This window comes from Hippocampus comes, unplaced genomic scaffold, assembly GCF_001891065.2.
Source record: "Hippocampus comes isolate QL1 unplaced genomic scaffold, H_comes_QL1_v1.1 scaffold230, whole genome shotgun sequence".
In the NCBI taxonomy this organism is placed as follows: Eukaryota; Metazoa; Chordata; class Actinopteri; order Syngnathiformes; family Syngnathidae; genus Hippocampus; species Hippocampus comes.
In genome coordinates this window covers 674,147-688,710 of record NW_017837215.1, presented here as the reverse complement: position 1 = coordinate 688,710, position 14,564 = coordinate 674,147, and the positions used below count along the sequence as shown (strand labels likewise).

Sequence of the window (14,564 nt, the reverse complement as noted above, 5' to 3'; positions counted from 1 at the left end):
TGGAAATGGTGACTATTTCCAGCTCATTCTCAAGATCTGTGACGCCGGTCATTGACCTTATAATAGCAAAGGAATTTCCATGGGCAATTATGTCAAGTGAATTTATTCTATCAAAGGTCAAACTCATAAAAACCTTAAACTGTAAAGACAATCTTCAAGTAACATTTGAACATTCCTAACGATACTAGTGTTTAAAGTGCTAAGGGCCTTATAATAAAAGTATTTATTTGAGTGTAATTTTGCCAATGGTTGTCATGGGATCCAGAATCAAAGCTCATCGATTCATTTGACCTCACCTTTCTTTGCTAAATGATTCAGGATCCAAGAATGTAGCTTTCTAACTACATGATTTGAAAATACTGCAGCACGCAGGTGATAAATTGAAGAATGTCCATAAGCAAGGTACATTAAATAGTTTTCCTGACTATAACATTTTCTTGAATCCCAAGTTTCCCTTTCACAGAAAGGGCTCAGTTCACATTGGGCGCTAAGACACAAACATGCAACAAAAATCCAGTGGCATTTGGAAATCATGTTTAATTTGTAAACAGTGGGACAGAATGACAGCTATTTTCCAAATAAATGTATACAATTTTCCATAACAGTACAGTACCTCTGTAAGAAATGAACGGAACATTTTCCACAAGACTGAAGCGTCCTCTTTGCTCTTACTCTTTACAATTCATAAGCTTTCAATACTGTGAGCTGAAGCATAAAATAAATAAACTTAATGAGTTGAATATTTTGCGCATGACTGGTTCAGGAAGATTACAAAAGTAGAAAACGGGTGCAGACAAGTGTGTAGTTGAAGCAATCACTGATTAGCAGTCAGGACCATCGGTTGATAATTGGTCGAGTGATGTTCGGAAAAAACAAAATGACCAATATGACCTTTCACCCTAGTTACGTCTCAAATCAGAAAGAACTTGATCAAAATAAGTCATATAACAAGTTGACCTTTGGCCTCAGCTACATCACTGTCAAAATACAGAAATCCCAGAGAATATAGCGGAGTGATTACATTCATGTTCTTGAAAAGACAACACGCCTGGTTTGCCGGGATGCATTGCCGTGTGTTGCAAAAAAAAAAAAAAGACCACTGGAAACGTATGATACACAATGTCCATTTTGTTTTTTCTGGCTCTGGATTGGTTCAATGTAGTGTGACTTACAATCATTTATGGCCATGGAAAATAACGTGACTGTGTCATTCAAAAGCATATGTCATATATTGAGGGGAAACTTTGCGATTTCACAAGATAACCGGATTTCATCAATTTACTGCGGGCAAAGTGCCTCATGAATGCACTTTAGGTATTTAGTTCAGGATGAGATTAATAAGAGAACAAAGAGAGCAGACTTAATTTGAAAAAGTTATGGCCAAGGTCAAGTGAAGAGAAAAAAAAGGCAAACTGAACTCACGGAGAATAAAAACAAAAAAGAACCAGGCCAAGAGCAGAATCTTGAAGTAATACATCCATGAGGAGAATGTGCATGCAAAAAGAAAAAACAAACAAAAAAAAAGAATCCACAATACACAGATCTCACTTCTGAATGAAAGCAGCTTAAAAATGTACGCAAGTGGATACACAATTGAGATCAACATTCATTTTCTCAGAATCAAGTGAAATTAGCAAATGATTTACACAATTCCACAAAATGCGTACGATAATAATAATAATAAGTGATTGTGCTTTTCTAACCAAAGTAGAACCAACCGAGGACAAGATATACATCACCCTATAAAACATTAACACTGTCACATCAAATTTCAATTTGAAGCACTTCTGTGGCAGTAAACAATTTACAAGATGTCTGGAAATGACACAAGCATTTTTAGAACACACGAGTAACGCTCATCATTTTACAACATTTTTTTGTCGACAACCACATCGGCCATAACGTGCGCATTTATCTTACATCACTGGGTGACATGTTTCTTCAGTCCTAAGACAGACGGTCAGCCAGAATAAAGTCCACAGACATAAACATGAGCACTTTTTTTTTTAAACCAACATCGAGTGAGAAATTTGACATAGAAAAAGAGCATTTATTGTGCAGTATTTTAGTCTTTTCATTATTGTCCCCCCTCCCCCTCCATGCCTCCCACCCCGAGTCCTTCAGTGAAGCAGGTGTCAGATGTTGCGGTGTCATCAGAAAGGTTCTCAACTTTTCAGGAACTATGAAAAGAGAGAGAAACTGAAGCGCGTTGCTAGGCAAAATGTTTCTTTCCATAAAATCCTTTTCATTAGTATGACATTTTGCTGATTATCGGTTAGATTTATTTGGTGGGGAAATGGACATAATGCTTATACTTTAAAAAACTTGTCAAGAACATGCAAAAGAACTATTTGATCACAATATTTATTTCGTGGAGTGTAAAATTGCCCTTTGTTGTCATGAGGTCCAAAATGAGGAAGCCGTCACCTTACTTCTCTGCGCTAAATGATTCTCTATTCCTTTATGTACAATAGCTCTGAAATATCGTCATGGTGTTGTCTATTTTGACTGGTGGCTTACCTCATCGACTCCCACAGACTCCATCTGCCCTCTGTGTTTGGCCCTCGAGTCGTCACAAAGTATAATGCTGGATACGTTGGGGTCATCATGCTCACTTTGAGCTGGACCCGATGGGAAAGAGGGGCGACTGTACAGAAGAACGTCCCCACATTCTGATCGAAAAAAAAAAAAAAAAGTGTTTGAGGTTGACAAATGCATACATTCGACATGTTGCAAAAAGAGCAACGTTGTCTCTCCAGTACCTGAGTGTTGTTTGCTTTTGCTGCCTCCTTTTCCCCTTGGTAGAATCTTTTCTACGTCCTGGCTCTCGCCATCTTCAAAAGGTTCCTCTTTGATCCGGTGAGTCCCGGTGCTGCCTCTCCGGCCCCGGGCTTCTCCAGAACCCATCCGGGGTAACGTGGCCCCCCGTACTCTTAAGTCACTATGGGACATCTGACTGGGGAAATTCAGAGGCATGAGGGAGTCTGGCGAGGCAGTGGGATTGGGGGACAGAGGAGAGCACACGCAAATCCAAATATTTAGATCTTGAGAGATGAATTAGATCACATTCCCCGAACCGGCGTTTTCCGGATATTTTACCGTCATTGAAGGCATCTTTGGGATGATAGCTTGGTTGCACACACTGGCTCTGCTTGTACCTTCTGGGTCTTTTCTGCATTATTGAAGGACTCATGTTGCTGTCTGTGGACATGGGACTGCTGGGTCGCTGATGTCGCTGCCCTGAGATTTAATCATAATAAAATGTAAATGAACCCGTTGACCAAAGAAATGTCTTTTATGGTACGTTTCCATTTAAAGTTGGTCATTTCATTTTTTTTTCTTGTACAGAGGGCAATGTAATGCACCAAAAAATTCAAATAGGTATTCAAAGTCCATGGGTTGCCAGTTTGAAGGACCACGATACAAATTGTTCTTCCAGGTCTTAATTCAAAACAAACGTTTCAATTGACTTTGTCGGTGTATACTTTGTGTGTTTCGAAGAGTGACATGAGTTTTTATAATCATTTTGTCTGTTCTCATCTCACCCTCCCAATATTCTTTCGCAAGTATGTTTTGGTGTGTGCGAAGCAACTGAACAGTATCTTGCTCAAGGGTACTTTTACAGTGTGCCAAGGGAAGTGCGGATTGAACACTTTACTGAAATTGCCTGAATGAGTACTTTTAATGTGTGCCAGTTAGAATTTTAAAAATGTATATGACCAAGCCATACTTATATGTGTATTGGGAGTGTACGGACTGGACACCCGCATTTTCATCTCTTATTTGTCTTATTTCTGTAAAAAGAGGTCTGGCTAAAATGTTTGAGCTCCGTGAAATCACCTCACCTGACTCCTCTGGGTATCTGCACATACGCAAGCCTTCTGCCTGACTGAAATCTCCATCCGTGAAGAAAGATCCTTCCGAGGTGCTGACAATGCTGGACCTGCCCGATGATAAGTTATCATCGGATGCAGAGCCCCAGCTGTTCACCATGGACCCTGTGACCGATCTATCCAGCTCCCCGGTGCTGGAGGCGGGGGTCTGTTCCAGCCTGTGGAGAAGCAGTTTGTGCGGGGAGTTGTGAGGCAACTTTTGCTTGTGCTGTTGGTTTTTGTGAAGATGATAGTGGTTTTCGGGATGTGCCGTCTCTTCCTCTGCATCCTCTTCTTGTTCATCGGTGTCCATGTACAGAGGGGTAGAGCTGTGTTTTTGGGTGGGGAGACGGCAAGGATGAATTGGTGGCTTCTAAATACATTTACTGTCCAGTCACAATATACATTTCCATATATGACAGCGCGTGAGGTCTTTCCAAAAACATGTAGTCAACAAAAATAAAATAAAAACCACAGCATGCATTAGGGTAATAATAAACATTATTACTATAGTGGCAATTTTTTTTGGTTTCTATCCGGTCTCATTAGATGTACAGGCTGCATTTAATCTTCATGAAATAGTTCATTGTGTTGATCCAAAAAAAAAAAAAATGGTTACCTGAGGTGGTTGATTCCATCATGCACACCATTGCTGGTGATTCCCTGTGGGTGTGCGGTCGCTTGTTGACTATAGGACATGTCGGCGGGAGATGATGCTGCCCCTCTAATTGGTGGAGTCGGGCAGACTTCTGTTCTCTTTTCTGGATCAAAACTGGACCACAGAAAATAGCTGATATGATTAATTGTAACTGGATACAGTGAATGTATAATCAGTACAAAATCCCGACTGTTCATTTGAGGTTTACATTTTTGGTTGTACTTAAAACTCATTCAGTACCAGCCAATTCTAGACCAAGTCTCAAAAGACGTTTAAAAACGTCTTTGGGAGTGAATGAGTTTGATGATTTGTGTGAATGGCGCATATTTGTAGTCTGTTAAGAAGAGTGATCTTTGTTTTGCACATTTGATTTGTTCTACTGTCACAACACATATTTTAACCTCAGCCGGGCTCTTTGGAAGAGTCATTGCATTTCCAGGGGGCAGCAGACAAAGAAGGGATTTGTAAATAATTAAAATACAAGTCCACCTCTTCTCCATGGGGAGGCTGTACTCATCACCGTTCCAGGCAATAGCATGAGGAGGAGAAAGAGCATCTCCCCAGCTAACTGCAGTATGTTTTGGAGTCTTCATGGCCCGCGGTCCTTTCTTTTGATTTTGACTTCCTGTGAAATTAGTAGAAATGTCAAAGTGCGCGCCTTTTATTTCAACTCGGTACGGATGTGAGAACCGAGGCCCTGAGCGTTACCTGAGGTGCTGTTGCTACCCCTGTCTGAGCTGTGGAGCGAGCCTACCATACTGTGATCTTGGTTATGGTTGTAGGGGATGGTTTTGTGATGGACTAAGCCTTCATTTCCTTGTGGATGATCTGAAGGAAGAGTAGCGTTAAACCGCGTAACAGCTTATTTTATCCACTCAGGCATAATTGATCCTACTTTACCTTGATTAAGAATGTTTTGCTCCATGATGTTGTATTGCATCTGTGTGGCCATCTCTTTTGGTAGTGGAGGAGGATTTGGTGGCTGATTCCAACAAGGCATGTCCATAGGTTCCAATGCATGAGCCTTGTTTTTAATGCTAGCCTGAATAAGCTGGGTGGTAGCATAGGGGATTGGTTCATATGCATCCGATGAATCTCCTCCTGGACTTGCATAGCACAAGTTAGAATTGTTGAATGTCTTGATCTCATTGAGCTTGTCGCTGAGGTTCACGTCGGTGTAAATCGCTGTCTCGGAGCCAAGCTGTCCCCCGTGTTTGTTGTCTGGGTGCTTTCCATAGTTGGCAATGCAATCGGCTAACGAGAGCATACGTCAGCGAAAATATCAATGAGAAGCCAGTCGCAGCTGTTTTGATTTATTACACATGGTATGTCAGAGTCCTGACAGGCACTAACCTGGTCTGCTGTATGTTGTCATGTTACTGTCACTGGTGCCATTCCCATTATTGCAGCAGTTGATACTGCAGTCCTTATGATTGGCACATGTATTCGGCCAATTGTCTGGCAGCCACAGCTGGTTCAGAGGTTCCGCCATACTCAGAAGACCCGGTCTGCAACAAAGACAACCACAGGGCCATCACTCAAAACCTACTGCATGCTCTAACGGCTTGAACGAACACACAGAACTCTGCAAATGCTACAACAGGTAGACAGCGCCTCCTAGTGTTTCTACCAAGCAGCTGCAATTGAAATCCAAGAATCAAAATACCACTTGCCTGCCAGCGTTGCAGACAGATTCTCCTCTTTGATATGCAACTGAAAAATGAGGCGGAAAACATTCATTGTTGATGGGCTGTCACAAACAGGGAGTGCCGAGGGCAAAGAAGAAATATGACAGACAGGAAAAGTCAAAAGTTTACAGCAACTTTAGTGAGGGCATATAGTCGGAGTAGGTAACTAACAGGCACGGAGGCAAAAAAAAAACAAAAAACCTCACATTCTTTAAATGCCTTATCTTAATGTCACAATCGAGTCTGAAAAACATTTGTGCCTCGTATCTATTTTGGATAACGAAGAATACATGATTTTATCTTACTCTGCTGAAGCAAACTTGGTAATGACCCGTGTACAAATCTTTATCCCTGCAAAGGTAGCTATTGTGACCAAATAGCCATAGCATTGTATTGTATTATTGGTGAATTGTATTTTAAGATGAATTTACGACATCAGTAGACACACCTAGGAACTTAGTTAGGGACAGCTTGAGGAAGTCCTTTAAAGGCATGTTTGGATCTGTGTAGTGTGGAATACAATAAAAGCCTGGAACTTCAACACCTCTCACTCAGATCACACAGTAGTTGCGTTGGATCAACTCGTTTCAAAAGTGAGTACAAAGTCTTCCCAGAAGATTGGGAATTGTTAAAGTTGCAAATAGGAGTAACTCCATACTTTGACTTCTTAAAATTTAAGATAGAATAGCCAGGTCTGCCAATACTTTTGGCCGCACATGGTATTCTAGCATAGTACCGATCATTATCTTGAAAAATTAAAACATCCACACAGGCAAAGTAACGATATTGTTCTTACCAGTTGGTGTAAAAGTGAATGACGGCACTGTTCGGACAGACAAAAGAGTGTAAGTAAATGTAATTAAAATGGCACGCAAAAACAATCGCGACTCGTCTCTTCATCTATTTGGTGCTGCGTGCCCACCGTATTGATGATCATCCTTCAAGCCAAAGATTTTTTTTAAAAAAGCATGCTATCAATCATCAATATCTTAGGCATGTGAAAAGGTTAATCATAGACTTGAGGGACAAGGGAAATTTAACAGGGGTACTGCGGCAAAGGTAATGGCAGGCTGACTGGCCTGAGTGTCCAAACAGCAGTGGGGAAATGACATGTTGTAGCATCGAAAGGTCAGCCTTCAAACGTCTGTGTTGTGTGCACGTAGCAAGACCTAATTGTGTCTTCAGTCTTAGTTCCAAAAGACAGATTACCGAACATTATCCCCTCCACAGAATTTTTTAAAAAGCTATTTAAAAAATTATTCAAAATCAATAACAGAAGTAGATCCCGTGCTTATATTTATACAAATCACAAGTCATTGCGAAAGGATAATTACTTGGCCCATGAAGTGATGCAGTAAATTAAGAACTAGTACACAAGTCATTGCGAAAGGATAATTACTTGGCCCATAAAATGATGCAGTAAATTAAGAATTACTCGAACACGCATTGCTAAATATGAACACGCAGCCCGAGTGAAGATAAGCGGTTTGGAGAATGAATGGATAAATGAATCTCACAGACCCTTGCGGATGCCGGTGTATGTGCTGCTGAGGCCACTTCTCTTCTTCCGATGACGGTAGAGCCACACGCTGAAAAACATCAGGACGAACCAGCAGGTGGCGCCAATGCCCGCAATAAATGCTGGTTGCTTCACCACGTCTGAAATGTGTGACAGGGTGTCCTTTCCCTCGCTGAGGTCCATCATCTGGCCAGCAGAGTCTAGGAAACAGAAAAACAGACAGTGTACATTGGACAAAATCAACTGAAATGTGAGAGTCAGTTTTAATTGCAAGGGTGCAGACTTCATTTATGATGTGTTGGATTTGATAATTCCATGAATGTTGATTGGGTTTTGAAAAACATCATACATAACGAAACACTGGCGGTGAATGGATAGGAAACACCAGATGGGAATTAGCACCAATTTCCATGAACATAGATCACGCAATCAATAGATGCATTCAATATGGGGTTGGAGCAGCTCGCTGGATATGGGTGAGCATGTCCACCTGATCGTTCGGACGTTACGCCAGCTTCCTCCCACATTCCAATCCGTGCGGCGTTCACAGGTCAACGAAAGATTAGTTGAGTTTGAACGGTTGTTTGTTTACATGTGTTTTACTGGCGACAATCCACACCCAAAGTGACCTGGGATATATTAGTTTGGCTAGTCTTCTCATTACCACTCAATTTTAATCCTTCATTTTCCCAAGACAATCGGCAAGTGTATGCTTCCAACTTTGTGGGAATGGTTTCGGGAAGTTCTATTACAGATCCAGAATGACTGGCCAGCACTGCACAAAACAAACTGAGCATTTGACTTTCTGTCAAGCGGAGGCCTCCTCTATAATTTGTTCCATATTAGTGCCATTTTGATGTAATGGCTAGGTGTCCTTATCGAATACTTTTTTCCCCATAATTTTATCTGTACTATGTAGGACCCTTACCAAACTGAAAGAACGTGACCTTGCTCTTGACACCAGGTCCGGCACCATTGCTTGCCGCGACCTCAACGCTGTAGCGGATCCCAGGTGACAGACCAGGAACGAGCACCGAGAAGGTGTAGCCGTCGACTGACTGGTTGACGTGATAGCGACTCTCATTGCCCAGACACCAGATCTGTCAAAAAGAGAAGGTGACAAAGAGAAAGTGACAGCGATTGCCTTAGGGATAAATCTATAGCACTGAGTGGCATTAGTGGTACCACAAAGAAGCAGTTTAGACTTTAAATGGGAATACACATGAGTGGAAGCATGACTTGTGGGGACGGAAGGGCGGGTATCCTCGTTTATACCTTATACTCCTGAATAACTCCTGCCTCCTCCGGGACTGGAGGTGCTTTCCATGATATGAGGATTACAGTGCCGTTTGTATCGCTCTTTGTTACTTTAACATCCTGGGGGGCTTGTCTTGGTGCTGCAATGAAGGAACAGATGTCGATAGGTAAAAACTCACCAACAATGAGAGACATTGCAACCAAATAAATGTCCTTCGTTGTTCATGATAAAAAAAAAAATACATTTAAAAAACACATTGAAATATACATTCTGAAGGTGCCACTCCAAAATCATCCTTATACTGTTTTTGAATGTTTTTTTTTTTTTATTCACCTCTGATTGCAGAAGAAGCAAGCTTACACTATGAACTGTCCGAGAAAACACCGCAATACCTGATTTCATTGTAGATATCAGTCCACAGATATTGGATCGAAACACGGTTATAGCACTACAGCGTTATTAAACTTCCAGCTGTGAATTGGAGGAAAAAATAAATAAATCTCAGATATTCACCTTCTTCCAACGTTCTGATCACTTTCACCTCACTGTCAGCTCCCTGGAATTCGTCAAAAAAGGGACGCACTTTGAACTCGTAGATGGCGCCTCTCTTGAGCTGACCGATCACCACGCCGTCCTTATGTGGGGCACGTACATCGAGGACACTCCACCGGCCCTCAGGTTGACCGTGTTCAGCCGAGGGCCTGTACAACAGCTTGTAGCCTTGAATGTACAGCGAGTGCTGCTCGACCTGGTGCAGAAGAAAACAAAAATAATCAATGTCGGTTGTACACCTTAGCAAACAGACTCTAAACAATAAGTAGCCGTCAAAGGAATGTTTGCTTCCTGACTTCATTCATGCTTCAGTTAACTGTAAGGTGCTTTTTATTGACTTTGTTTTCTACTTCTTGACTTGATTTTCTTCTTGGCCATATTTGTATCAGCAAGCTTTTTCTTATTCTGGCTATTTTTTTAAAATTATTTTGGAGATACTGAATGTGGTCCACAAATGATGACATGAGCGAAATAACTAAAGTGGTGCAACACACAACTCTCCAACTTAATTCATGCTAAAGAACAATCAAACAACATCTGTAAGCTGTAACTACTACTTCCCATCATGTTTAATTCTCATAGAACAAATGTTGTATAGTTACTTCAGTCCACTTACTATCCAGTTTACCCGGACCGCAGAAGATGATACAACAATGGGGGTGTTTAGGTGGATCACCACATCCCCCAACTCCCTCTGGATGTGGCGAGGATCAGTTCCCTCAGCTGTATAAGTGCTGTCTTTTGGTCCAAAAAAAGAGACAAAAAACGCTGCGGTTATGTTTGAATACGAACTAAAATTGTACATTCTGAGAGTGGAACCCACACGGCTCTGCCACCAAATGGTGTGTGCATGTGTGTGTTTGTGTGTTTATATATATATATATATATATATTGATTGGCAGAGGTGAAAAAAACAAAAAGAAATGCATGACTTGGAAAAAAAATAAAATCAATGTTCCCACTTACCGAGTGTTCGGATCGAATCTGAGATGGTACTGGGGTCACTGAGACCGTAAGCATTGACAGCTCTGATCATAAAAAGGTAGACGGTGCCAGGCTTCAGGTTCTTCAGTACAAACGTCTGCATCTTCACATGCTCAGCGAGGGTCACCCATCTGCTGCCTAAAGTATGACTGCGGAAGAAATGAAAAGGACATATTTAATCATATATAATGAAGGGAGAGTGTACTGGAAAGAGATGATGAGCATGGCCAATAATCTACACGTCACCTGAATGCCTCTATTAGGTAAGACGTAGGCATGGTCCCACCATTGGTGCTGGGCTTCCATGAAAGAGTGACGGAAGTGGGGCTAATGTCAGTGATCTCTGGTTTAGTTGGAGCACCAGGCATCAGGTCGGGACTGGAAGGTCGACTGGTCTGGACAATGACCCCAAACTCTGACATGCACAAATGCAAAAAATCTCATTAAACATTGTAATGTTTGACCAGAACAGAAATATAATATGACAAAATTTAGGTGGGTGAGTTTTGCCAGATGCCATCAGGTCGGGACCGGAAGGTCGACTGGTCTGGACAATGACCCCAAACTCTGACATGCACAAGTGCAAAAAATCTCATAAACATTGTAATATTTTACCAGAACAGAAATATGACATTTAGGTGGGTGATTTTTGCCAGATGTGTATATGTGACCAGGATATTTTGTGTTGAATTCCATTTAAAATCATTCAGCTTACTGATGGAGTAATCCGTACACTACTTTGCCCTACTAAATGTCAACTAAATAGACCCTTAAGCAACCTTTACATACCGTCGACTTGTAAATATGCCGTCCAAGAGGCCTCTCCATTGGGAGTAGAAGCCACACAGGTATAGAAACCTGTATCTCCCAGCTTTGGAAAGGCATATAAAATGGCAAGTATTAGTTGCTCCGTGATCATTATCAAATGACACCGCCACCATGGTGCTGTACCTTTGTGTGGCGAATCTCGAGTGACCCGCTTTCTGCTATGGATAAACGTGTGTCCACTGGTGACAGCACCACACCGTCCTTCTTCCACTGGACCAAAGGAGGTGGCATGCTAGCTGTATGGCAACTCAATACCACAGTGCTGTCCACAGGAACAGTCTGATTGACCGGGCCCTGTCTAATTACAGGGGGAGGCAGTTCCGAGCCAGCTGTAAGAAACAGAAGCATGCAAGGACATGAATGAAAATACACGTACTTTGTATTTAATAATCCCTGTACTAAACACATCAAGTATTGAGGTTAGTTTTTGTACTTTTTATGCACAACATAAAACTCCAACTGGGTCTTCTTTAGGCAACCAAAGGCATTTGTCTGATGCTAGAAAAGCCTGGATGAATTCCAATGTGGACATGAACATTGGCAGAATGCTTGTCAACAGTTTTATTTTGGAAAGTACTGTATTGTGTTATAAGTGATCAAACGAGTGGGGAAAAAAATCACACTGGCATTCACCCATGAGGAGAATCCATGATTTTGGTCTTCAAGAGAATTTAATATCTCGCCGCAATGAGAATAAAACATTAGTTTTATTAGTTTGATTGTTTGGCTTTTTTACATGAAAAAAAATCAAATCAGCAAACAAAAAAACCAAACAATGAATTGATAACATAAATTGGCTAATCCATAACTAGTCCATTAATGCGTTTATCGTCGAATTAATGTACAATTCTGTGGATAAAGCAACTGTGAAAAACAAAAAAAATACTATGATTTGAATTTTAAAAAAAAACAAAAAAACTTTTAACTGATGTCCGAGTCATTCTGAGAGTGGAAGAAACAGAAAATACTGCTTGGAAATGAAAACCGGATAAGATATGGAAGATATTTCGAGGAAAGTTACTAAAGCCAGAGAACAATAGAGGGATGCGCAGCCAGTGGAGGAAAAATAAATCAACTATCCCCTCCAGCAGAGCAACTAATCATTCATTCGGCAGTAGGTAGTGATGGAGGCGGCTTCAAGCGCAGCCTGACTAAGATAACACAGCCCTCTTCACTCCCCATCTTACATTTTAAAGCCCGGCGAAATGGGACAGGAGTTCTAAATAAATACGACTAACCAAAAAAGTTGATGGAAACATGCCTTTAAAACGGCCAGAGGTATTAAGGACTGGTTATTTCCATACAAATGTGGCCCTCCAAATGGGGATGAAAGAGATGTAGCGGGATGGAGAGAAAGTAGAGTGCTAATAGATCACAGCAAAATGGGTAAAAGAAAAAAAAAACCACACCAGGCGTTTCTTTATTCCCATTACCTCTCCCAGCTTTCATATACTGTCGATGCCTTCATTTTCTTTTTTAAAGCCACTGCATCAGTGCTATGAGGAGTGAAAGCTGCATACCAATACCTCCAATCTAGCGGTAGGCCTGAATATCGAGTTAAAAACCCTTCGGGCAGTTTCTCTCATTAATTTTTAAATATATAAATAAATAAAAACAGAGAGAGACATGCACATGTGAGCACATGGGTCATTTAATTGGGAGCTTGTAAATATTGCTGGTGGTGTGCAATCACTGGGGCAAGCACGGTATTCAAATTGCTTCTTTTTTTTTTTTTTTTAACCACAGTCAAGGTTTGTTTTTATCTGGTGTTGAATTATTTTTAGTCGTAGTAGTAGTAATAGGAGTAGTATTGATGTTGTTGTATTAATATTAGTAATGTTAATGTTAGTAGAATGTAGTCTAAAATTAGTAGTAGTGTTGTGATCTCATTGCCAATCATCATCATCACTATTTAATACAATACAATCAAATACAATTAAAATGAGGCGCTTGAAGCTTAATTCAAAACTGTAATAACGTCTGAATCCAGGGGGCCAAAAAAATACAAATACAATTGGGTTGTGCAGGTGACAATTTTTTTTCGGCCTCTCTACCGGTCTGTGGCCTTTAAATGATGACATTGGTCAACAAAATGTGCCTTTGTCACTCACAGTCCGTAACCTCCAACAGTGCTTTGGTAATAACGCTGCCAGCAATGTTCAGAGCCTGACAGCTGTACAGGCCGCCATCAGATTGTTGAACGTCGGTGATGGTCAAACTGCCCATCTGGGAGACTGACACACGGCTGAACGGCTGCGGTGCAGAGAACAAGAGACTCTGCGAGGGGGGAGCGTTAGAATATAGTCATGAGTTGGATTTGCACTGATCGTCTTTGGTAGGAGATACGGAAAGACCGAAGGTCATCCTCACCTCACTGCCCTCCCTCTGCCAGAAGATAGCGGGCTGCGGGTTTCCAGTGGCCTCACACTGAAAGGTGACAGTCCTGCCTATCGCTGCCACCTGGTTCCTGGGACGTAAGGCAAATGCTGGCGGCACTGCAGAAGAGGAAGGGTCAGAATTATGATAAACAGCCTAAAAATTTACTCTTTAAAAACCCGTGTGCGCTGAAACATTATAAACTGTGAATATTTACCTTCTTTTGAACAGAGCTAAACCACAACATGCTGCATGATATATAAGGATGACACAGTGGTGCTGGCTGATGGTAGGTGAATGATGGATGACAAACTTACCAGTGTTGACTATATGGCGAAAAAGACAGAAAATAACAATGTAATGAGTAATGGAGGCACAAAAGGTCATATGCAGTTCTCATGTAAGTCATGCAAGAATTGTCACTTTCTTTAATGAGGGAGGGCAATGGAATTTAAAAAATATATATTTTATTTCACGAAATAAAATGCAAAAAGGAAAGTATACGATAACAGTAATTTATTTGGCTAAGAAGGTTTGGGGGCTGTTGTGGTTGGATACCTGCAGTTGCTCTATATTCAGTTTTTTTTTCCCTCAAGCACACGTTGCTTTTCATTGTTCTATTTTAATTTTTTGAAGCGCACTGAGTTACCCTGTGTATGAGATGCGCTATAAAAATAAAGCTGCCTTTCCTCGCCGAGGCTTTTTTAAATTAAAATATTCAGTTACAGTAGTAAGTGGTTTACTCATGCATATTTGTAACCTTAGGAGACAGGATTAGTTCTCCTCTCTGATTTATAAACAGTTGTCAGAAATGTCAAGGATTTGGATT

General features: G+C 41.1%; 1 protein-coding gene across 4 annotated transcripts in view; it reads right to left on the bottom strand.

Moving 5' to 3' along the window:
• Positions 1–517: 517 nt before the first annotated feature.
• The window catches only part of LOC109508958 (roundabout homolog 1-like), a 72,626-nt gene continuing 58,579 nt past the window's right edge, over positions 518–14,564 (bottom strand). For 3 of the 4 annotated variants that reach the window (XM_019858897.1, XM_019858896.1, XM_019858899.1), the window contains 24 exons: positions 14,053–14,061; positions 13,730–13,854; positions 13,471–13,636; positions 11,483–11,688; positions 11,321–11,402; positions 10,778–10,946; positions 10,514–10,680; positions 10,164–10,285; positions 9,509–9,743; positions 9,013–9,134; positions 8,666–8,837; positions 7,740–7,937; positions 7,015–7,041; positions 6,204–6,243; positions 5,884–6,038; positions 5,431–5,784; positions 5,239–5,358; positions 5,020–5,155; positions 4,492–4,644; positions 3,846–4,201; positions 3,100–3,240; positions 2,763–2,984; positions 2,521–2,672; positions 518–2,180 (listed from right to left, as the gene is read on the bottom strand). In XM_019858897.1, the coding sequence (XP_019714456.1) occupies positions 2,166–2,180; positions 2,521–2,672; positions 2,763–2,984; positions 3,100–3,240; positions 3,846–4,201; positions 4,492–4,644; positions 5,020–5,155; positions 5,239–5,358; positions 5,431–5,784; positions 5,884–6,038; positions 6,204–6,243; positions 7,015–7,041; positions 7,740–7,937; positions 8,666–8,837; positions 9,013–9,134; positions 9,509–9,743; positions 10,164–10,285; positions 10,514–10,680; positions 10,778–10,946; positions 11,321–11,402; positions 11,483–11,688; positions 13,471–13,636; positions 13,730–13,854; positions 14,053–14,061 (3,644 nt within the window). In that variant the 3' untranslated portion in view covers positions 518–2,165. The remainder of the gene's footprint in view (positions 2,181–2,520; positions 2,673–2,762; positions 2,985–3,099; positions 3,241–3,845; positions 4,202–4,491; positions 4,645–5,019; positions 5,156–5,238; positions 5,359–5,430; positions 5,785–5,883; positions 6,039–6,203; positions 6,244–7,014; positions 7,042–7,739; positions 7,938–8,665; positions 8,838–9,012; positions 9,135–9,508; positions 9,744–10,163; positions 10,286–10,513; positions 10,681–10,777; positions 10,947–11,320; positions 11,403–11,482; positions 11,689–13,470; positions 13,637–13,729; positions 13,855–14,052; positions 14,062–14,564) is intronic. The other variant, XM_019858898.1, reaches the window with a different exon arrangement.